Source organism: Colias croceus, chromosome 10 (genome assembly GCF_905220415.1).
Source record: "Colias croceus chromosome 10, ilColCroc2.1".
NCBI lineage: Eukaryota > Metazoa > Arthropoda > Insecta > Lepidoptera > Pieridae > Colias > Colias croceus.
Window position 1 is genome coordinate 2,676,631 of NC_059546.1, and position 25,626 is coordinate 2,702,256.

At 32.9% G+C, this 25,626-nt stretch overlaps 1 protein-coding gene across 39 annotated transcripts in view; it reads right to left on the reverse strand.

Annotated features, from left to right (window-relative positions):
• Positions 1 to 25,626, reverse strand: part of LOC123694735 (protein tramtrack, beta isoform) — a 437,925-nt gene that overhangs the window by 354,725 nt on the left and 57,574 nt on the right. Inside the window, exon 5 of one of the 39 annotated variants that reach the window (XM_045640241.1) lies at positions 16,721 to 17,127. The exons of 36 other annotated variants lie outside the window; for them this stretch is intronic. In XM_045640241.1, coding sequence (XP_045496197.1) covers positions 16,736 to 17,127 — 392 coding nt within the window. In that variant the 3' untranslated portion in view covers positions 16,721 to 16,735. Of the gene's footprint in view, positions 1 to 16,720; positions 17,128 to 17,210; positions 17,633 to 19,427; positions 19,694 to 25,626 lie in introns of those variants that run through there. 2 more of the 39 variants (XM_045640284.1, XM_045640262.1) reach the window with 2 other exon arrangements.

A 25,626-nucleotide genomic window follows, 5' to 3' on the forward strand; every position in this document is an offset into this window, starting at 1 on the left:
TAATAGAAGGATGAGGATGAGAAATGTAGACAGAAATAATAGAGACATTATTGCATCTTGCAGCCACAGCGTTAATACACTGATCATGCAAAGGTAATGGAATTCGAGAGAAATTTAAACAATGTTTAAGTAAAAGTGCTGTCCCTGCATATCCATCGGCTCTGTCATCTCGCAGACAGAAAAAGCCAGGAATCCGAAAATGACTTCCGGGAACTAGCCATGTCTCCGAGATGGCAAAAGCTATAGGGTTGTGGGTTGAAATAAGGTCAAGTACTTCATGACATTTCGGACGAATGCTTTGAGCATTCCACTGGAGGATTGTGAGGGCCATTACTGTTAAATAGAGATATGAGATTTATTAGTCTATGGGCAACGTTGGTCGGTATTGAATTTGTTTTTTTAAGAAAAGTTTCTAATGCTGAAACATAAAGCTCAACATTAGAGTTGAGTACAACCGGGGGGTCAGGGTTTTGGGATAAGGCACAACCATTCGGTTGAGCAGAAGGTAATTCCTGAGTTATTTGGCGGTGTGCAGCTACATCATATGTTTTACCTAGTGGTGCATGAGTGCGAGGGGGTATAGAATAGGTCTTTTTGTATGAAGTTTTATTAAGAGGATGAGTTTGACGAACACTATTGGATTGTTTCATAGAAGGGATGGGAAAAACAGGTGATTGTTGTGATCTGGGCGCAAAAACGAAACTGGCTGTTTCCGAAAAGGGTCTGTACACTGTAGGGGTAAGCTTAGAGGCTTCCTCGAATGAGATACCTTCTGTGGCCATCAAAAGTTTAATTGACTTTTGCCGGCTGTGTTCCGGGCAATTTTTGTCAATGGCGAAGTGAGTGCCATTGCAGTGGACACATAGTGCTTGAGATTCTTGAATGGGACAGGAGTCACCCGAGTGGTTTTGTGTACATTTGTAGCACCTCTCTTTTGAGCGGCACTGGTCGCGGATGTGCCCAAAGCGACAGCACTTGTGGCACTGGATGGTTGGGTAATGATAAATTTCTACGGGGAGAGAAGTGTACCTACAGTAGATTTTTGATGGCATTACTTGGCCCAAGAAAGTTAGTACCACTGTTTGGGACGGGACCCAAGTTGTAATCCCATCAAGGCTAGATTTTTTGTTAAGTCTACGTGCTTTAAGTATGCGTCCGTGCCTGTTAGGGAATTCTGCACACTCCACCAAATCATCCATGGTCCATTCTACAGGTATTCCTTTCACAATACCCATGCGGGTGATGTGATAGGTAGGAATGAATGCCTTAAATTTAGCTTCGGCCAAAGCAGGTAAAGATAAAAAATTATTAGCATCCTCAGCCGATGCAAACTCAACCGATATTCTATTGCGGCCAACAGATTTTACTCCGTCTCTTAAAATATTAGGTACTTTTTGACTGTACAAGAAAGATCCAAATTTGATAGGACGGATGGACAGGCCAGCAGAAGGATCGTTTTCTACGCGAGATACGTGGACAATGTATGGTCCAACTTCATCACCACTATATCTTATAGGATTATTTAAAATAGGATCAACAAATAAAGACGGATTAACAGAAGGTAAAATGGGATCTGATGGAACAAAGCGTTTAATTGGGGATTCATCTGTAGACTCAGGTGACGGACACCTTTGCCTCTTATTCTGAGAGATGTCCAATTCCATGCTTCTTTCCTGGACGTCCGGGGGCTTAGGAGGATCGGGTGGGTCAGGGCCCATATTAGTTGATTGTTAGTACACTTACCACTATAACCACAAACTAAACACTTAAATACGAACACAATACAGCTCAAAGTGAATAAATTATTGTTAAAATAGCCAAAACACTAATTTAAAAACCCAAACACGTGTGACAGAAATCACGCCAAATGTCAAAGTCCAACTGCTAACGCTAATTATTGACATAAGCTCATGACATTTTGGTAATGGTTCGATCACACTACCAACGACGCAGACGACCACGACCAAAGTTACAATCTTGCCGAAATTTGTTCAAAATCAATATTAAAATCTCCCGTCATTCTGGTACTCAGGAATAAAAAAATTCGAGGTCAATTAATAAAAAGAAATAGAGTTTTTTGCGATTTTCGCCGAGACGGTAAGTTTATCATACAATCACCTGAACCAAAATTGTATATAATCTAATTATCTATAAAAAAGGTTAAATACATTTTTTTCTAGGAGCCACCGTTTCTATGAAAAACCTGTTTGTTTATCCATTGATCTCAAATTTTTTTTTTCCAAACACCAATACGACAGGAAATTCTTAAATTTCATTTTTAATTGTGTTTTGCACAATTTTATTTAATTGCGACTGGATGAAAATCTTGTTCGTGGTCGTCGTTGTCGTTGGTAGGGTGACCGAATCCTTATGCAAAACATCATACGCTTATGTCAATTTCTATCGATAGCGTATTCTATTCCTTGGCGTTTTGCCGTTTGGCTAAGGCCCAAGTACAGAAAAAAGTGTAGTACAAGTATTTATTTGTTTATTTATTTACACTTGTTTCAGTCGGGTATACTTATACCGTAAGTATCAATTGAAATCAGCTATCAACCGACGTTCCTTACCTACAAGCTAAATTTGATGATTGCATTTATTTTAAACACTCTAGTCTTTATTTATTGTATTCATTCTTACCATATTTTGATCATTTTGATTTAAAATAATAATGTATCTATATCTACTAGATTTCTACAGGCTATAAACAAAAAATGTGTGAACATATAAAATATATTTAACTCAGCAGTCAGAATAAGTTTTTATTCAAAAATAAGGAATTTTCCTCGCATGAATCTAACTGAATTATTTTATCTGGTAGTTGGTACTAAAATATTTATATTTTTAGTTTAATGCCGTGGGAACCACTATCGTTAACTATATTTATAACAACTCACCCCTATTATTAAAAACATCTTTCTAAACTTTCAAATCTATTCAGTATTGCATTGAAAAATCCATTATAATTTTATTATTTAATCCAAGACAGCAAAACTTACAAACCATTAAGCACGTTTCTTCAAAAAAAATACATTCTAAATAATCGAAACCACATCAATTTAAAAAAAAAATATATAGTCACGTCCATATTTAACGAAAGTGAATTTAAACACTTACAAATTAATAAGATATCCATTTATCAAATATCTATTGGCCTTGCTTCTTAACATTTATTGAAGGCACTAAAGTATTAAAAAAATAATACTAAGTAAATATGTACAAACATTAAGGCCTATTCAAACTACTCCAATCGCGTATTGGCTGTTCGCGTACTCGGATCAGTACGCGACAATAGTCTCTATAATATACTACGTAAGAGATTTAATCGCGTGCCCATCGAGATACCGCTGCCCACGGCGGTAGCGGATACCGCTCCAACCTGAATAGGCCATAATAATTTTTAATAGTTTTTAATACTTAAAATAAATTAAACATGGAATGGAATTGGTCTTTAAAGTTTACAACTTAAATTTATCTATTCACTTGACACTGGTAACTGATGGTATTTTTGAAAGTCGTGGACTCTTAAACTACACTTTTCTTTTATACAATAGTCATAAGATTTTTAGATAGTCCAAACATAATATCATAAGCTACTAGTCTAAAAACTTTTCGATAGACTAAATTAAAACTAAAAAAAAATCTTTTCGTCTAATAAAAACTTAGCCGTGTTGAAATTACCCTCAAAAATTATAATATAGATTGTCATATATGTATGTACATTGAAAAGAAAACTCTTATTTATACATTATGATATTTGTTTTGGTAAGTTATAATACCTATGCATATTTGATATTTCCTCCCCTGTATTAATTGACGACGCGGTTGGCGCAGTGGTAAAGTAACTGCCTACTGAGCCGACGGTCCCGGGTTCGATCCCCGGTCAGGGCAAATATTTGTGTGATGAACTCAATTATTTGTTCTTGGGTCTGGGTGTTATTATCTATAATATATATGTATGTATTTATTAAATATTATATTTATCGTCGCCTAGTACCCACAACACAAGCCTTAATTGAGCTTACTGTGGGACTAGGTCGATTTGTATAATAATGTCCTATAATTTATTTATTAATATTATTTATGTAAAGATCTTTATTGTAAAATATATTTATTCCATAATACATTTTCTGTCTATAGCATAGCCTTGTGGTATAATTTGTACATTTATATATAATTAAACTTATATTTCCTCCACAGCTTAGAGCTAGCGCGCAAAAGCATGGGAGAGACAAAATAGTTGCGGAGACAAGAGTTGCTCTCGCGCGCTAGCTCTTTATCTCAAATGCAACGATATCATCATTCATAATTTAACATCTATTCTTTTATTCAATTAATATTAAAATTAATTAAATAAAATTAATTAAAATTAATATTAAATTCCGCTTGCGCATTGGTATGTTCGACACTAATTTAATTCTTATAAAATATGAGTGACAAATCAACACAAAATGCAAAAAAATAATAATATGGAATGTATATTCGACGGTAGATAATAATCATCATTTGATATGAAAACTATATTCTTTAACGATTTAACTTAGGCTACTTAAGTTTTCTTTAGTATATCTATTCCAATGTATTTTAAGGCCTTAGTATAGTAATACCAACATAGTTTCGTTAATACATTCATAAAAAATAAATTTTATAATTGACGAACAAAAAAATACCCTAACATCAAAATCTAACCTAATTTGCCGCACAATATTTGCGTTGTCTATTCTTATTTTATCTGTGGTCACTTGTCAATGGTTATGGTCGTGTTTAGTCTGTACGATGACGTCATTGTCCGTTGTTATTTGCGCCCTGCAGCCCTTGCCAACCCGACTGCACTGCCACCGCATCCTCTTCGCGTCACTCTTACACTTATATGTCAAATTAAATCTATACTGCCCAATGATTATCACGTTATTGCCCCAACGAGTTTTCCCGAACACCGGCACTGAAAAATAATATTAGTTATTTCTATTCGTAAAAATTAATAAATATATAGCATGTGGATAATAAACAGTACATAATAGGTAAAGAATAAATACAATAACACAGTTTTGTATTATGTATTTGCATATATTATTAATATTTATTACGTACATTAAATAAAACAAATTAATTAATAAATTTTATTCAATTTATTAATACATAATAAGTAATAAAAAACTGGCTTGAAACCGGGAACCTACCTACCCTATTTATTAGTCTTTATATTAAGACTTACCTAGTCAAAACATCAATCATGCCAAGCCTTTAGAAATTGCTCAATTATTACTTTACGTATTTATTACATACTTAGATCATTAAGTAATGGATTACACTCACAGGCGCTTCCCCTTTTGCCGAGGTATAAGATTATTCGAATCGAAAAATCTTATGCTTTCATAAAATCTACTTGCGTAATCTATTACAAACACTCTGCTTATTCGTAAAACATCGAAAGGACGTCTGCGAGTGCTCCGCTTACTTAATGATCTAAGATTACATACAATAAAAAAAAACTTACTAATTTCTGTGTTTACCCAAGATGTGAAAAGCATATTATTCTAAATGGAAACCAAAACAATTTAAACTCTAAGCACGTTTGAGTACAATACTTCATAAAACGACAAACATAAAGCCATGGAAAGCTGGGCGTCACAATCTTAAAACAGTATTAATTCCACTGTGGAAAAATGATAGATCTAACATTGCTTAAGGCAGGCTACTCACGTTGTCGGCGGTCGGAGCAATTTCAGTTCTCTAAATTGCCCCTGCTTGCCTATACACATCACAATTACGGAGCCAGTTAAGGGTCCATTTTCTAAATTGTCCCTGCTGCAGGTACATGAGTAGCCGGTTTAAATATTGCATAATCACTACATAGTATAAAACAAAGTCGCTTTCCCTGTCCCTATGTCCCTATGTATGCTAAAATCTTTAAAACTACGCAACTGATTTTGATGCGGTTTTTTTTCATAGATAGAGTGATTCAAGAGGAAGGTTTTAGTATATAATTTATTATGTTTTAGACAAAGCGGGCAAAGCCGCGGGCGGAAAGCTAGTAGTCAAATAAAAGAAAGTAAAGGTTCCCCTGGTGTCAAAATATCATCTCAAAACGCCTAGCAATCCTCCTAGTGCGCGGCATGGGTGTGCTTCAGCGCGTACTTTATGATCTCGTCGTCGATCATCAGCAGGTGCGCCTTGCATCTGCGGTGAGTACGAGAGGCACAGCTCCACCGCTTTTTCCTCGCATACTCGTGGGATAGAAAATACCGGAACCCATTGAATTCCAACATCTTTTTCCCTCTCTTCGACGTTATACTTTTCACTGGAATTTTGTGAAATTTTATTATCTTATACCAGAGCAATCATAACATCAAAATAGAAAGATATGCAACAGCAATTGAAAGAAAGAAAGAAAAAAATATTATAATTTTTCCTTGACACTTCATGTAGGCTTTACCAAATAGCTAAACTACATGAAATAGTGTCAGGGGCTTACTTTCTACAAGAAAAGTTAATAGTACAGCTAAGAAACTTCCGAACTTCTTCACTATAATAAAAATTTAAAGGTCCCAATGAAGTGGGATCTAGTAGCCAGTTATCGAAAGACCCTCATAGATAAATTATGAAGTATGGGACATTTTAATTTCTTTAATAATCTGGAGAAAATACGCAAAAGTAGAACATAGAAATAACTAAGTACTTGGTGTAGGGGAAGAATGAAACAAATATTAGAAAAACGTAAAGTTTATATTTTAACCATCGGTTAATAAAACGTGAGACGTGTTAAACATTACTCACGATAAATACTGAATAAAGGCTTTTTCTATCAACTATGTATCCATCACCAAAATCTAAGTAACATAAACTATATAATAAACAACTGATATCTTAGGACGAATATAAAAAATCTATAAACCTATAAAATAACTCTTAAGAGTATTTTCTCTGATAAAATAAATAAAGTAATAAAAATAAATTCACTTTTTCATGTAAGAGTTCTAACAGACCAACGGCAAGTTGCGACATTTGGCGACGGCTGAAGTAGCCTATCTGCCGTGTGTTAGTACTCTAAGGGAAATTTTGCTTACACTACCTTCTTTAAACCTATCGTAATTGCTTGGAGTATTTCAAATTGTTTTTAAATCTAATTGCTGATAAAGCTTAAGAACTTTAATTACTCAATAGTCAATTTATTCGAGCCTCTCACTGATTTCTATATGTAATTAATTGGATATACAAAGCACCATTTTATTTATTTATTGCATAGTTCTTGTTCCTCATTGAAAAACAAATTTTGTTTGAAGTTATCTCATATCTCATAAATACTAATTATGGCTCTCAAGTTTGTTTTTAATAATTAAACCTAATATTAAATTGACATAATATCTTCTATTTTATTTTATTTTATTTTTATTTTTACATATTTTTTCTATTCCATTTTCCAAAACAAAAAGTTTACACACCTACTAAAAATATGTTACAACAAAACAGGTATGTACCAAATATCACTTGCACATAATTTTAAACCCTTCAAAACATTTTACAACATCCAAATATATTTCTAGTTAATACTATAAATCCCAGCTTTGCTTTGATACTAATTATTGTTACGTTTCCTTATTAACTAATTAAGAAGTGTTCATATGACTAAATAACTATATCGGCTATAAACAATATGGAGTAATAACATATCATCGAGCCCCCTTTCAAATTGTCCTCATTATCGAATCAGTTCAGAATTCAGAATTAATTCCGAGTAACTGCTCTATTTACAGTATACCTACAGTAAGTATGTATGCTTTCGATTCTGCAAACTTCGATCATCAGGTAAGATCAAGAATCAAATTATTTTACATAATTAGGTTGTTATCAGTCTAATAGCAAAAAAAAATACCATTTTCATGTACTAAAGCTACGAACAACGAGGTGCATGGTATCGCAAATTGTTCTTGAATATTTGAGAATCACGTTTCTAACATTGAATAATCTTGCCCCAATATCGAATTCATATTCAAGTAGAAGACGAACATTTAGTAAGGTGTACTTTTCTAGAACATTCAGATGCGCCTCCAAGCTTCCACATTGTTAAATCTTGTCCCTACCATTCAATCATGAAAATATGGTACTTCAGTCCTCGTATTCAGAATCTATTCGCACTAATATGCGCGACAGGATCATGGAAGCCCCACACTCGTACTATAGCGTTGTCCTTAGTGTGCAGGGACGCTCTACACCCAGCCTTGGCCTTCACACAGACCCATCTCGTTCTACTCCCGTATTTGTTCACTCTGTTGAACCGAAACTGTCCAATCATGATAACTGGGTTCCCTCTTTGCGATTGTGCGAACACTGGATTCAAATCTGCAAGGAAGATCCATGTTAAAACTTGCTCTAATAATATTGAATTAAAGTTGGTGATAGCATGAATTGCTGTTTATTATTTCTACGTTTATAATTTATTTAATCTAGGGTGTTTTATAAATCTTAAAAATTATTTTTGAACGATACGGTCTCTACATAGTGAATGGTTTGGGTTTATGTCGTAGTATTAATTTATGTGATTTAACTTACTTATAGATAGATATAAAATATAGATTTCTAGCAGTAATAGTAGATATAAATATATCTGAAAAATTACAATATTATTTATTTAAATGAAGTATTTATCTAGTGTAGAGCAGAAATTCAGATATGATTTTAAAAAACTCTGGGTCAAATCTAAAGCTCTCTCTTATCATAATTTATTTTTAATAAACAATCATGCATATCAACCAACATAACATTGCAATTTGCAACTAAACCGTTTAAAACTTCACTACATAGTATAAAACACAGTCGCTTTATCTGTCCCTATGTCCCTACACCCTATGTGCCTTTGTAAGCTTAAATCTTTAAAACTACGCAAGGGATTTTGATGCAGTTTTTTGTAATAGATAGAGTGATTCAAGAGGAAGATTTTAGTATATAGTTTATTCGGTTACAAAGCGGGCGAAGCCGCGGGCGGTAAGCTAATACTATATAAGTGAAACAATAATATTCAAGTAAATTTTTATTGCTGATCAATGATTATATTTCAACATATACGACAGGATTATATCATCTTAATTACATTTAAAACAAATCTAATCAAGGACAACAATCTCACAAATATATCGACAGCATATTGCCGATTGCCATAATCAAGAAGCTTATATCTAATACACTGGAGATTGCACTATGAACGTTGACTTGTCACGGGAAGGTATGACCTTGAATGACGCCTGGTTGTTTTTTGTCCCTTTCACACCTAACTTGGCAAGTTAAGTGGCAAAAAAACAACCAGGCGTCATTCAAGGTCATACCTTCCCGTGACAAGTCAACGTTCATAGTGCAATCTCCAGTGTATTAGATATAAGCTTCTTGGCCATAATGAAATAAATGACATAACATTACAAATAAAAAACTAAATATACCTACCACTTAAACGTTACGCTAATCTTAAAAAAAAAAAAATTGTCGTGTGCAAAAAAGAATCAAGTATAGTAAAATGTGGCTGATTAGCCACATTACCTATCTACACCTTTTTAATTACAATATCATCGTATTTAACGCACAAATTTTTTACGAACCCTTTTTGGAATATTTCGAAGTTAATATGAAGTGTAAATGGTGCTGTCTAGTTATAATAATACTTATTATTAGTATCTATACGAAAAAACGTGCAAATATGTGTACCTGAATATACTGTTATAATTATAAACTAACCATAAACATTAAGCAGAATATATTTTAACTTTTCTTCTCTATCAACCTACAAATGTCTAATCACTGAAATTATTTTTTTGTCTTTGACAAAAATTTAACTTCACAAAATTCAATTATTTTTTTAACAACATTTTCAACGATTAATTTCGAAATTAATATATAATTATGTTATTAAAATGTATTTATCGTTAATTTTGATACCGAAATGATTTTTAATATAATCCAGTAGGTACTTAATTTACCAATTTCAATTAGAACTAAGGCAAAACTATAAAAATAGCTAAGATATTTGCCAAGGATATTGTAGATCATTTTAGACTCTCAATATTGTTTTACTTTTGACTAATTACTAGAATCGGTGTATTATTTGCATTCCTCGATTAATTTCGTTTGAGTAAAAGAGTATCTTATAAGTTATAATGTCAAATTATACTACGTAGGTACCTAGTTTTTATTCTTAACATAGAACGAATAACGAGATATAGACAATTATTTAACGGTGAAAGTGCGTATCCTAAAAATCCACTACCTACCACACAAAACACTGTAGTCTACTATAGACGTATCTATTTCTAAATCATAAACCATTGCTGGTTCTATGGCATACAGTCATAGTATAAAGAGAGGAGTAGGCCGACTCGCGGCGTTTAGGAACGCAGGGTGACTAAACTCGCGAGGCGCAGGGTTGTCACTTGTCATATTGATATTTTAAATAATTGTATAAACAAACACCGACCACTGACAGAAATGGTACGACCCTCACGAGACCGGTCCATGAGTAGGAAACGAGCAGCGTTGTGTGCGTGCGTCAAGCTTGTGTACGTATCTCTTTATACTATGTTACAGTTCTTCAAAGCGAGTAAAATAAGCAGTAATGTAAGCCTAATGATTGTGAGCGCCAAGAGTCTTCACAATAACGTTGTCCACTGTAGTTAGAGCCGCGGTACAACCGGATTTCTTCTTGATACAAGTCCAACGGACTTTGGACCCCCAGCAGGCGTGTTTGTTGAAGCGCCATTCACCGATTTGTACTACGAGATTACCACGTTGAGATAGCCCGAATATTGGTTCTGAAAACGACGAGAAATTTGTAATATTTGTTCATGTTATACAATAATTTATTACACTAGATTATTTAAATAATGTTTAGGATTAACTTATTAAAATAAGGGGTATAACTTTTATTATTTTTACCTCTTTTATTTTATATGATATTTTACATAGCAATATGTAACACAATATTGTTATCGTAAAATATTATATTATATGTACAAGTGTACTCATAATTTAAAAGGGTCCTATAAATCTATTAAAACTAACACTATTAAACTAACACGAACTAAAAAATAACACTGCATTTAATTGGAATGTCAATTTATTTATTTATAATAAATGTAAAAAATTTGTACATATTAATTATTAAATAAGTAGGTACAGAGTTCGTGAGGACAGAATCGTAAATATTATTAAACGTGTTTCCTAAAGACAGGGTCATGATAATTTGATATTTTTCTAAAAACTACTGTCATATAGGAATAAGATCAATTATTCTAATTCAATCTAATAAAACAACTCAAAAGTTGTATAATGGGTGTAGGTACTATGACATAAAATCTATTTTTTTTTTAATATTTATGCATATGGCATTAACTTTGTCGTGTCATGGCTTGGCTTTCTACCATGAAACTTTTTATAGATAAGTTAATTTCGTCTTAGAAATTAACATACATCTAGCGCGCAAGGGCAACTTTTGTGTCCGCAACTATTTTGTCTCTCCCATCAATTCTATAGGTATAGGAAGTTGCGTCGCTACTCTATGTGCTAGTAAAAAAGTGCGCGCACGTAGCGACGCAACTTCCTATAGAATTGATGGGAGAGACAAAATAGTTGCGGAAACAAGTTGCTCTTGCGCGCTAGCTCTTACTTTATTAAAGAGAGCTATATTTTTTCATTTTGATTTTGATTTTGTACAACATAAATGATTTTTATTCACATCCCTTCTTAATACTTATATCTAACTTTGTTCATATAAACGCACATTTAATCATAAGTATTAAATAAGATTACACCCAAATCACAAACAAAATCTCTTTCTGAATGTTTATTACAATATCTTTTCCGCAGTTTCTTGCCTTCTCTGTAGAAACTGCTTTCCGAGCCGGTGGTAAATTATATTCTGTGTTTGAAGATTTAAAAGATCTTCTAAACAAAATATTTCATACGTATTTGACGATTCGAAACCTCTTCTAAAGGAAGTCTTATTAAACCGACTACTCACCTAGCTGCTCCAGGGGCAATATTGGTATTTTAATTGGCTCCTTAATTGTGATGTGTAAATAGGGGCAACTTAGAGAAGAAAAAAATTGCTCTGACCGCCGTCCAACCGAGATTGTTCCAATATTGCCCCTGCAGCAGGTACATGAGTAGCCGGCTTTAATTAAATAAAAATATAAATTTCAAGTTTCTTCTTTTTGTCTATCCCTTAATGATTATGCCATCCGCTTAATTTCATGAGCCTATTATCAACAGTCACTGCAACACACTTGCATCCAGAGCTCTTTCTAGCTGTACACTCCCACCAGGTCTTCATGGCACGTGATAGCTTCTTTATAAACCTGTAGTTACCCCAACTTATAGTGGGATTACCGTATTTCGTTTTTTCGAATTTGATCGCGTTTGCCGCCTCGAACGCTGAAATTAATTTGTATTGTAAAATGCTTGTCTAAACATACTATGTCTAAATTATATGGCATTAAATATGTTATCATGGGGTAAAAGTTACATTAGTGAAAGTAATTTGTAGTTAGTGAAAATTACACAATTTTTTAATGAAAAACTTTACTGGATTTCGTTATAAAAACTTTATGAGCCAATATAACCATGAAATTTCTTATACGTAAGTAATTAGTATTACAAAGATGCACAAATTAGTTTAACAATTTTGTATGCTATTTAGTTCAATATTTCAATATAAATTGGTAACTTCAGAAGATTATTATGATAAAATATTTAGGGATGATTCGGTTGGACCGTTTTAATATTTACAAACTTTAACACTTATAAAATCATAACATAAATCTTTTTCACATCAGCAACAAATAAGATACATTTTAGGACAGTCAGATTTGAATACTGACGTGTCTACAAAACTACAAATATATTATAACAAAATTATTCCTTAAAATACACATAATTAATAAACAAAAACAAATATATTTTTTTATATTTAATAACAAATATCGAAAGGCATAAATGCCATTACATCAAATAGTATTTAGAAAAAAAGACATACTGACTGCAAATAAATAGATGGAGGTAGTTGAAAAATTTTGTTACTACCGTCAAGACGTCTAACATCTTATCTCTCATGTCACGCTTATGTCGAGTTTAGAACCACCGAACAAGTAACGAATAAATCGCGTTTAAAATCCGTCAAGTCTTTAATTTCTACTAATACCTGCGTAAAATCAAACCCAAATTACAATCAATGAGTATGTGCATTTACCATCTTTACAAGCTGCATATCGTGAGTAACAGCAAATGCATTGCATCTATAATTTGTTCTGATACACAACCAGCGGTCACGAAGTCCATCTTTCTTTGTCAACTTGTATCTATATTTGCCTATAACTAGCACAGGATTGCCCCGCTTGCTTTCACTGTAAAAATACTCAACAGAGTCCAAATCTGAAAGATGAAATACGATTGAGGCGAATATTAGAAAATAGTGAAACTAGAGCATAATAAAATTAAAATAAACTCAAAATTTTGTATTATCTACTTTTTGTAATACTTACATAAAATATGTTTAAGATTTCTATTATTTTCTGCGAATGTCACTTGAAAAGTCACTTATTTCAATCGTCTATGGATTCACAATCATTATTTATTAATCAACTTGGCAGTCAAAATATAATACTGTATGTCTTATATTTATTTATTTATTTCTGATTCCTTACAGCTATTCTTACAATAATTTCATAATAATTGAACAATACGCCAATGAAAAGGAAATATATATTATGTTTTGTTATTATTATAAATTATATTATGTTTTTAAACATATAATCACTACATAGTATAAAACAAAGTCGCTTTCTCTGTCCCTATATCCCTATGACCCTTTATAAGCTTAAATCTTTAAAACTACGCAACGGATTTTGATGCGGGTTTTTTTTAATAGATAGGGTATTTTTTATATTCAAGAGGTAGGTTTTAGTATTAATTTATAAGGTTTTAGACAAAGCGAGCGAAGCCGCGGGCGGTAAGCTAGTTACCTATATACAAAAACAATTTAAACGAAGGTAGATTGCACAACGATCTTAACTCGGCTATTACGAATAAGTAACAATTGTAGCCGTTTTAAAACGGTCTTTCAGAAAATCCAAAAGAACCTATCAAAAACACACATTACAAATTTAGTACCCAGTCACACCCACTATACAAAATACCCGAAAAATTCAGTGATTAACACTTTTCAAATGGAGTACATTATATAAAAAAGCCAATAATTATGATTAACTGCAGTATAACAGCTGACAGTGTTTACGATTAACACTTTTCAAATAGAGTACATAGTCGTAATGTATAAGAAAGTCAGTGATTATGATTAACTTCATAGGTGACCAGTTGATCGCCCACAGTCAAGGCCTTCGCCTTACACCCCTTGGACTGCTGGTTGCATCGCCACGTCCATTTTCCAGCTAGCTGATGGTGCACGCAGAACCTGTACAACCCAATGCACAGCAGGGGTTTGCCGTAGCGGGTTTTCGAGAACCGTACCGTTTCTGAAAACACAGGGTAGATAAAACGCATCTTGTTAAACTTATTTAAAAAAATCATAAGTAGTGAATAGTTAAGAAATGGAGTCGTTAGAGTAGAGCGACATTAAATTCAAAATAGCACACAAAAGTCAATACCTAACGAAAATAATAAAAAATCAAGGAAATAATAAAAATTTATATTTAAAAAAATACTTTCATGAAAAATAATTCATACAACGTATAAAACAGTGAAACAGAAACTGTAATCAACTAACTAAACTGTAACTGTATCTTATGGATTAATAAAGCTTAATTTATTATTTATTATTATTATTTATTTATATAAAACAGTGAATGGAATAAAAACGAAATGGTCAGGATTTTTGATAATAAAAGGGAAGATTATTATATGGACGCGACTGAAATATCGGGAAACATTGTGATAAAATACACTTATATCCGGGCATTTATTCACAGCATATTAATTAGCCTGGTTGCAGAGCTTGACCGACCATCAGTGCGTACGTCAGTCGCGCTTGTCATATGTATTGAAATTCATAAAACCGTTCATAGCTAGACCGACCATACGCACGCGTATTGTCATGCGCATTAGTGTCATAGTCATACAATTGTTGATGCGTACCGTCAGGACCGACGATACGCACTGACGGTCGGTCAAGCTCTGCAATCAGCCTTAATCTCGAAAACTTTTTTATTGATGTAAACTTTTACATGTCATGTAGGTACGTACATTTATGGATGGATTTGATATTTATGGTCTCACCACAAAACAATTTAAACACAGTCTAACCTTAACCAGGGATCTGTCACTTTAATAGTTGCCTATGTGAAATATGACAAAACCAAATTAAAGAGAATCCGCGCTTAATGTTAAACCCTGTCAAGTTTTTTGTGTTAAGACAGTTAGTGTTTTATGGCATTCAAATCTATACTAATATTATAAAGCTGAAGAGTTTGTGTTTGTTTGAACGCGCTTATCCCAGGAACTACTGGTCCGATTTCAAAAATCCTTTCGGCGTTAGATAGTCCATTTATCGAGAAAGACTACAGGTTAAATCGCGGAGCACAACTAGTGCTTTATAAATATAAAACACAAGCTGTGCCCCGCGGTTTCACCCGCATTGCTCCGTTTATGTTGGTCTTAGTGTGATGAATAGCCAATAACCTCCCTCGACAAATTCCTTCGTCTATCTAACACCGAAAGAATTTTTCAAATCGGACCAGTAGTTCCGGAGATTAGTGCGTTCAAACAAACAAACAAACCCTTCAGCTTTATAATTTTAATATAGATATGGTCTAAGCATGACAATGTTCATTCTTAACACAAACGATCGCATTCCCATATGTCTTGATTCGCGCGATACACCGTGGTTTGCCGCACTTCCAAGAGATTCTGTGGCCGTTTTCATAATTCTTGAAGAACTTTTCACCGTTGTACATGAGGACGATGTTGCCGCTTCTGCCGTTCGGTTGGAAGTAGCCGAGTCCTTGAAACAATCGACAGTTATAATGTAATAAAATTGAAACATGAAAATACAGACAGTTTTCCTACGCTTATATGTTAGTTATCTTTTCCTATCTGAAGAAGTTCAGATGAATACACGGAATACAATAAAAATGCAAATACTTGATATTTTGGTAATTCAATAAATTTAATATATTTATGAAATAAAATTATTTTTACACTAAGTCATAAGTCCAATAAACTGCGGTTATTTTACTCAAAAAGATATCCATTATTCAAAACATACTGCAAAATAATATCTACAGTTTTAAATAAAAAAAAATATAGGTCACATACCGGGAAAAATAAAAACACGCAAAATTTTGATTCAAGCAAATTTAATAAGAAGCAGTCTATAATAAAACAATACAATAAATATATACAGACTATAATAAAAATAACACGCCTACCTATAAAAATTCTATAGAAGGAATAAGGCTCATATATAATAATTCTTTAAAAATATCACGAAATTACGTATCGTTGAGATATCACTAAAAGCTAAGCTTATTATTATTACAGCGTAGCTTTCAAAGGATAAAATTTAGAGATCATCAAATAAGTTAACTTCAACTCGATGTCATCCTAACGAACAACAATCTAACATCACATCACAAGTCTTCGGATCATAACATACTCTGAGGATGACCATTTCATGGTGAACCGAATTACAAAACTTAATATAAAACTATAAAAACATTAATCTATAGTTGTGATAGCACCGTTACTCTTTCTTCTCTTCGGAGGCGCTCCGATGCCAGAGATCAGTTTTGGGGGCGATTCGAGGGAAGTTGAGGGCGTGGAGCGCCAGGGAGGCGGCCCTCGGGGAAGTGAGGGGAGATGGGAGGATGGCTGCTGCTATCGAAGGAACTGTGAGAGCTTGTGAGCGCGGTCGAAGCTGGACGAAGGCTCCATTGCCGCAGCGGGCGTGTGACGGGGGCGCGTGGTTGTGCGCGTCGGAGGAGGCCACCAACCGCCCCGATATTAACCTCACTCGAGCTCTGCAGCCCATATGCTTCGAAGAGCAGTAGAAGAACCGCCCGCCGACTTGCGAGTACGTAAAACCCTTTAGCACCAGAATATACTTCCCCTTTTCTGTCGGGATGAATTGCACATCTGTAACGTGAACAAATTTTAGCAACGCATTCCGCGCATATTCATAGGTATTTATAGATGAATTGGAAATAAAATAACTTCAATGCGTATTGACTTTTTATTTATGTGTGAGGAATTATTTGAGGCTAATATAAAATCATACACTCACTAGCTACACTACACTATTTAGGAAATACTTTTACTTAATTACGATTGTAACTAAATTGCATATGAAACCAATATTCATGCTAAATGATTCTACATTAATCACGTAAGATATCCTTAATTTTTTTAAATTATAGCTTAATATACATCCCGTTCCTTATAATATATTTTGGCGGTGCATGTGTATGCTCTAAATGCTTTCGAAATATTTGCCCATCTGGCGCGACTTGGATTCTCGCCTTACAGCCCATCACTTTTGAGGAACAGTACCAATGCATAGTGTCGTTAATTTGCGAGAATGTATACTTCTTGTACATTATAATGTTTTTACCTCTACGTGTCGGTATCATCACTATGTCTTCTGTAATAAGTGTACTGTTATATTATATGCTCGACGAAATAATGAACAGCGGGGCTAAAATGGTCACTTTCGGTGAATATGATCATATTATGAATCTGATTCACAATGATCACTTAAAAATAATTCATAATTTGAATCTATTTGTAAATTTTGCTTTAAATCTTTTAAATACATATATATATAATATTTAATATTAATTATTATTAAGGCAGATTTAGCAGTAATAACGCACATTTATAAAATAAGAAACTTTAATCGAGTGTTTTAAAATATGAAATTAATTATTCTAAACTATATTAATTATAACCATTAATGTGACGTATAAAGTCAAAAGATTTTTAACATTTCATGATTTCATCATAAAGGGCCAATTTATCACAACGAAATTATAACTATATGAACTAATATCTTATGCCTAACATAAACTTATGCATATTAATATAAAAAAGTATTAAATATATCTTTTATACATATTTGGATTAATTAATAACTCATGATTCAACCATTTTAATTGTTCATAATTTCAAAAAGTACCACCAATTTTTATAATAGTATTTTATTCATTATAATATTGTAAATAAAGTATTTATAAATCGAGACTCTAGATTGTTATAGGTATAAAAACATCCATTAGTTATGTAAAAACTTAATCTTATGTTCGAATCTTTAACATTCGAATTCGATAAAAAATCTATTATAATAATTAGTAGTACTGCTAGACAGTTAAATCTTGATACAAATAACTTAAAAAATTACTTGTCGTATAAAAATACTAAACTTAATAAATCAATAATTATAACGGATATGTTTTTAATGATTAAACTCGTTATAAGTTGTATTATGTCTTAAACCGACTACTCACCTACCTGCAGCAGGGGCAATATTGAAATTGCCTTAATTGGCTCCTTAATTGTGATGTGTGCAAGCAGGGGCAATTTAGAGAACATCTGAAATTGCTCCGATCGCCGTGCAACCGAGATTGTTCCAATATTGCCCCTGCGGCTGGTACGTGAGTCGCCGGCTTTATGGAAACCAAGTACTTCTTGCCAGACGATATTTTCACTTTGGCTTTCTAACATTCCTAGTGAAAACTTAGTAAGTACGCGTCTAATAAATTCCTGCCTTTCCTATTCAAAAAATGAACATTTAGTTATAGGGCAGTTTTTTAAATCTTCCACCAAAAAATAAAATAAAAACAAATACATGTATAACATATAAACTGATGATAGAATCATCTTCAGATCTCTAAAAGAATATCTTAAAAACCGGTATATACATCTCCCAAAATTGGCTGGATTCAATTGGCCTATGCCACCTAATATTATCATTAAAACAACGAGACTCAAAACTAACGAACAACTAGTACCATATACCGATTAAAATTAACACTTTAAAGCATACCGATTGCCCGTATTCATGGTAAACATTTGTTTAACAACAAAGTTGAAAAACATGTTGTTAAACTTGTTGTTAAATTGTGTTGCAGAGTTGACAACGTATCTTGAACAAAGCTTCCAGAAACATTTTTGATCAACTGTCATCAAATGTTTATCTTGAATACGGGGCACTTCTATTGCATATTTAGGGCCGATTTTTCAAGGCTTGGATAAAACTTATCCGTCCAATAAAGTATTACACGATAATATTAAAATGTCACGTAAACTGTCAAATACGGGAAAATAGAATACGTTTTTAAAATGGTAGTTTTATACATTATTCGAGGAATAAGTTTTATCCAAGCATTGAAAAATCTGCCCTTAAAGACGCAGGCAGTGACGTCAGAATATATCAACAGGGTGAAAAGTAAAAATCACGTGCACGTGTGTATAAAAACGTCCTTGAGTAACCTTGAGTCACTGTCGACTATGCAGTAGGCGTTGCACACTCCTCTATGGATGCATCTCCAGGTGACGTACCCATACTTGTTCCTCCTCTTCAGGTGGTATCTGTAGCCGTCTCTGATGAGCTGTCTTCCCCCTCGCTTGCTCATCACATAGGCGACTTTCGGCCGAGTCATATAATATGCTGATAGTTGAGGCTCACATGTTAAGGTTTCGTACTCTGAAAAATTTGGAGTTATTAATTGATTGCTCATAGTGGAATTGTATGTATTTTTTACAATGTTAGATTGATTGTTTAACAATAATGCAAGAGAGTCCTTATTACCGAATAATCAGTAGACATTTATTTCGTCTTCTTTTAATTTTGGGAGGATATCAACAAAAGTGAACTAATTAATATCACAATATCTATAAAATTACTAGTGGTTCGCCCCGGCTTCGCCCGTGGTACCTACATGTTTAAACTATCCTATCTCTCAAGTTGGATCGAACTGCACATGGTGTGCGAATTTTATTATAATCGGTTAAGTGGTTTAGGAGTCCATTGAGGACAAACATTGTGACACGAGATTTATATATATTAAAGATTTTGTCAGAACAGGAGAAACTTTACTTTGTGTTAGTTGCTCTACTGTTATAGGTATTATTATTAATTTAAAATGTGTTTTGTATCTTAAACAACTTGTGGACTTTAAGAATTATTAATAACTAGCTTACCGCCTGCGGCTTCGCCCGCTTTGTCTAAAACCTAATAAATCATATACTAAAACCTTCCTCTTGAATTACTCTATCTATTAAAAAAAGCCGTATCAAAATCCGTTGCGTAGTTTGAAAGCTTTAAGCATAGAAAGGGACATCAGGTCAAAAAAAGCGACTTTGTTTTATACTATGTAGTGAAGTATTTGTTGTAAATGTAAGTCACATTTAATATTTTGATTAGTTTGGGAAGAAATAGGATAAATAAAAACAATTCATATGTCTTTCACTTTTATTTTTATTCTACAAATAAAAAACAACACATATGAAACAATATAAAAATAGGTATATCTTGTACATTAAAATAGTTGTTTAATGGCAAAATTTGTTACTGTGGCATAAAATAATATTTTACATGGCGTTACATAAGTTTAGGAACTTCTTAAAATAATAAATTGCGAGGACTAGATATATAATCTTCGGTGTTTTACTAAATCAATTATAAACGTAATATGACTACATAATATATATCCCACTAGCTACTCCGCGCGGTTTCACCCCCGCGGCTCCACTCCTGTTGCCCGTAGCGTGATGAAATATAGCCTATAACCTTCCTCGATAAATGGGCTATCTAACACCGAAAGAATTTTTCAAATCGGACCAGTAGTTCCCGAGATTAGTGCGTTCAAACAAACAAACAAAGAAACTCTTCGGCTTTATAATATTAGTATAGATGACTATATCATAAATTAATTAGTTGTGCACTATGATTGAGGCTTGGACCTAACCAAAGGTTATTTAAAAAAATACGCACAACCCTTTAATTAATTTCATTGAACATTTCATCCAAATCAGTCCTGTAGTTTATTAATTAGCGTATCAGACAGACAAACACGAATTTATAATATTACTATGGATTATAATTTATAATTTAGGGCATATACTACTCATAATAAGTAATTTAGTTCTTTTCACGAAATAAATGCCTCTAATGTTATTTTGCCTTTTTTCAAATCCTACATTTCATACATATCATAAAAAATCTTATTGCATGCAATGTACTTTAAAATGCCTATCAGTTACAACTTATGTATTAAGTCCCTAATACGCTTAAATCTAAAATAAGACCATATTATAATTTGTAGTAAAAACTCTAGGAAAAACACGAATTTCTGGCAAGTACAATACTGTGTTCGGAATATAGGATATTTGTGGCATTATAAGCATAATACTGAATGTAAGAACAAAGTTTATCTTGTACTAGCTGTGCTCTGCGGTCTCACCCGCATTGCTCCGCTCCTGTTGGTGATGATAGCCTATAGCCTTCCTCTATAAATGGTCTATCTAACACCGAAAAAATTTTTCAAATCGGACCAGTAGTTCCTGAGATTAGTGCGTTCAAACAAACTAACTCTTCAGCTTCATAATATTAGTATAGATTTATACGATTAATCTATAAAAATAATATATCAAATCTTATTATGAACTAGAAGTCTAGATGGCATTATTTCGAAAATTATATACATATGTAGGTACCTTTATGAAACCCGTAAATTTCATAAAAATACTATTCATTTTGTACACCTACCTAAGCTTATGCTAAGTAAAATTGCTTCAAAAATCACAATTCAAAATTGCATTATTGTCAAGCATTAACGATTATCACAGAAGCGGTTATTAATACAAAAATACTACAACATTGTTGTTCAAGTTCAATTAACATGGTTGTTCAAGTTTTAACAGGATATTCGACCAATAAGCTTTCTCAATCAAGGATTGAAAAGTCGATGCAAATAGATCAGTATTATCTAAGTTATTTATTAAATAAATGGTTCTTTAATCATTTGAACAATGATGAAGTGCCATTTCTAAATCATAAAAACAAAATTTACGCGTCACTCCTCGAACAAAATCGTCCAAGTCTGAAAAAAATAATCTAAAATTAACCCTGAAGAAATAATTACTATACCTATATTTAAATTTAAAGACCTATTCAAACTAGATAGATACTACCGGCGTGGGTATCCCGATGGTATGTGATTAAATCTCTAATGTAGTATAATATAGAGACTCTAATCGCGTACTGATCGGTATACGGCTACCCAGGGTGGTAGCGAATACCGCTCTAGTTTGAATAGGCCTTATAAATTTATATCTTATTGGTAGTCGTCGTCGTTGATCTATTTAATCTGTTGTAGATTATATGCAGTTAAATTTTTATTTTAAATAAAATTTATTTTAAAGTGGTAAGTAGTAAGTAGGTACATATAAATCTTGTTAGTCACCTTCTTACCACACTATGTCAAATTCTTTTAGTGTAAACAGGCGTAGAGCATACTTTCGTTGTTCTTAGAGCGTTCGAAAAGATTCTATGCAATGTTCTAATCTATACATATAATAAATCTGTAGAAGGGTCAATTCTGTACATTGAAAATATTGAAAAAATAAATAGCAGGGGGTGTTACTGGATCGATACCAAACCCAAATATGTGATTAAAAAAATTTTTGTCTGTCTGTCTGTCTGTCTGTCTGTCTGTCTGTATGTGAAGGCATCACGTGAAAACTAATGGTTCGATTTCGATGAAACTTTGTATAATTATACCTTATTATCCTGGGCGTAAAATAGGATACTTTTTATCCTGGAAAAATACGTAGAAAAAAAATTAAATTAATTTTTCAGTTTTATCCATAGACGTTGTTCTGTAGAACCGCGAACACACGTTGCGTATTATTATAGTCCTAGCCGTATTTGGGTCCAATAGATATTTATAAGATGTCATTGTGAGTTACTCAAAATGGAGAAATAAACCATCCACGTGAAGACCGACATCCGCGCGGACGGAGTCGCGGGCGGAAGCTAGTACTGAATAACACTGAATATGAGTTTTCGTTTACACTAAAATATCACAAAAGAATGCTCTTGCTCTTGCTCTATCAATGTTCATTTGATGTAATCCAGCTTTCTAATAGGGAAATTATTTTTGAAATCGGTCCAGCGGTTTTTTATGGATATAATAAATGTTTACTCTACGTTTGTAACTATCTAAAATGGATAAAAGAAATAAAACTCTGTGTTTTTAGTATTATTTTATTAAAAAATATAATTTATATGTAGTACAATTCTCATATTAGTATAATAATATAACAAGCATTTCAAACATTTTATATTGAAATATACAACAATATTACATACACTTTTCTACCTAGTTATAATTTAAAACTAAACCAAATGAAATCAAATTAAAATATTTATTTATTAACTTGTATATGTTACAGTCAAAACCCTGAACCAGTCAATATCCATATTGACGGTTATTAAGGTTATAGACTGATTTTATCTGACAAAATTAGTTAATAAGGTTATTGACCGACACCCTTAGTCAATAACCTTATTGACTGATTTAAGGAGCAGACATTCAGTCAATATAGGTTTTAACACGTTCCTATCATTTTCATAGAACTTTCAGGTGGTGCTTTGGAGACCTAAAAGATCTCAAAACTTACCCACCGTTTGGTGCGTTTGAGACCTAATCAGTCTCCTAAAGATACAGTTTTGAAAATAATTTATATCTTCCAAAAAACAATGACATATGCTTTGAAGTTTTTGTGGATGAAAGTTAGTTTATATTTTGCTAGGTTCGCACGCAGTTATGACATTTGAATAAACTACAAATACCAAAAAAATTTTTGATATCGATTGTATCTCGTACCGCAACCGAAGATAGTTCAATATATTATGTATGTAGTAAGTAGTGATGGGAATAAAATAATATCTCAGTTGTCGAATGAAATAGTTTTATTAATTATGCAAAGTGTTTCTCATTAAAACATGATAAGCACATTGATTGCTTGCATTGCACGCATATGGTAACAATTCGTTTAGTTTTTTTAGAAGCGTCAGAGCTATTTAATGTTCGTCGTAATTTTTCGTAACAACCCACACAACCTGCCACACTCAGAAAGATTGATTAAATTAGTCCTAATGAGTAATTAACTAATTATCATTAAATCTGCTAAGTAACGCTACATCCCAGAGACAAAATTTAAGGGTTCATTATTTAATGACAACTTTAAGTATCCATAGGGCGGAGTAACGTCAAATCATTCTATCGAATGCTTATCGATAAACGGTGAGTGTAGCCACACTTGAAAAACTGTTATTAGTAAATAGCAAAAAACTTTATTTAAACACATTGAAAGCATCTATATAAATGACATAAATTAAAATAAGTTCTTTTACCGGTCGTTTTTAGTGAAAGACAAAGCAAAACATCTGTTTCATAAAAATAATTTAAAGCAACCAGACCCTTTTTTTTCCTGGTATCACTTATTGCTAACTGTCAATGTTTTCAAGTTTATTTAAAAACTTTGCTTGCCGCTTGGATTGTGTTGTTGTGTTTCACCCGACAAGAAGTTTTTCGCGCTATTAAGTTTAATTCGGTCGGGTGCCAGCAAAGGCAATATAACATTTTTTACAGAATCTGGTGTGAATCTATATCGGGTCAGGGTGTACCCTTGGGGGCGCTATGTAAAAGTTAAATAATATACTCATTTACAATGGGATCTGGACTTAGACGAAATTTTGAAATGTTTTTTTAGTCTATATAATACCTATTTTTTATGGTTTTATTGGCAAGAATAGCCTCAAATAAACCCTTTTTATTCTTTGTGTTTTTTCTCTAAGGTTGATAATTTTCGAAATAATCAAGCGAGTGTTTTCTGGCACTCGATTATCTCGAAAACTATCAACCTTAGAGAAAAAATTCAAAGAATAAAAAGGGTTTATTTTAGGCTATTCTTGTCGATAAAACCATAAAAAATAGATGTTATACTGACTAAAAAAAAATTTCAAAATTTCGTCTGTCTTTTTTCCATAGCGCCCCCAAGGCTACACTCCAACCCTATATCGTGCATGGAATTCCTGAACAGAGTATTTTGTGAAGAGATCAGAATTATCTCGTAAATACCGCCTCGGCCCGACTTCTCTATACCTTCTGGCATAGTCCACAAAGTCAATAAAGTCTATGAGATCAGACATCTTTATCAATCTTTAATATTGAAAAAACTTTTAATTAATTCTAAATGTGATTTTTGTACCTATTAAAAATAAAAATATAACCTCAAGTCCGCAAACGCAAATGTCAAAATCAACCATTAAAAAGTTAAGTAAAGGTTTTGCTGTACTTAACTTTAATTGTCATTAAGGGACGGTAATGAACCGTTAACTGTCTCTGAGAGCGAACTTTTTTAAATCTGTACTAAGGAACGACTTATGTAAACATTAAACGTCTCTGAGTGTGGCAGAACGTCTTTTTTTGTCGCCACGTTGGAAAATATGATCAGTACATCTTCCTTTGGGGAATTCTGTAATAACATGCATTATATATAAATAAACAGTATGCAACTATGTCAGTGAAATAAATGCGACGGAATCTAATTTTATTAGTTTTTTCTAAT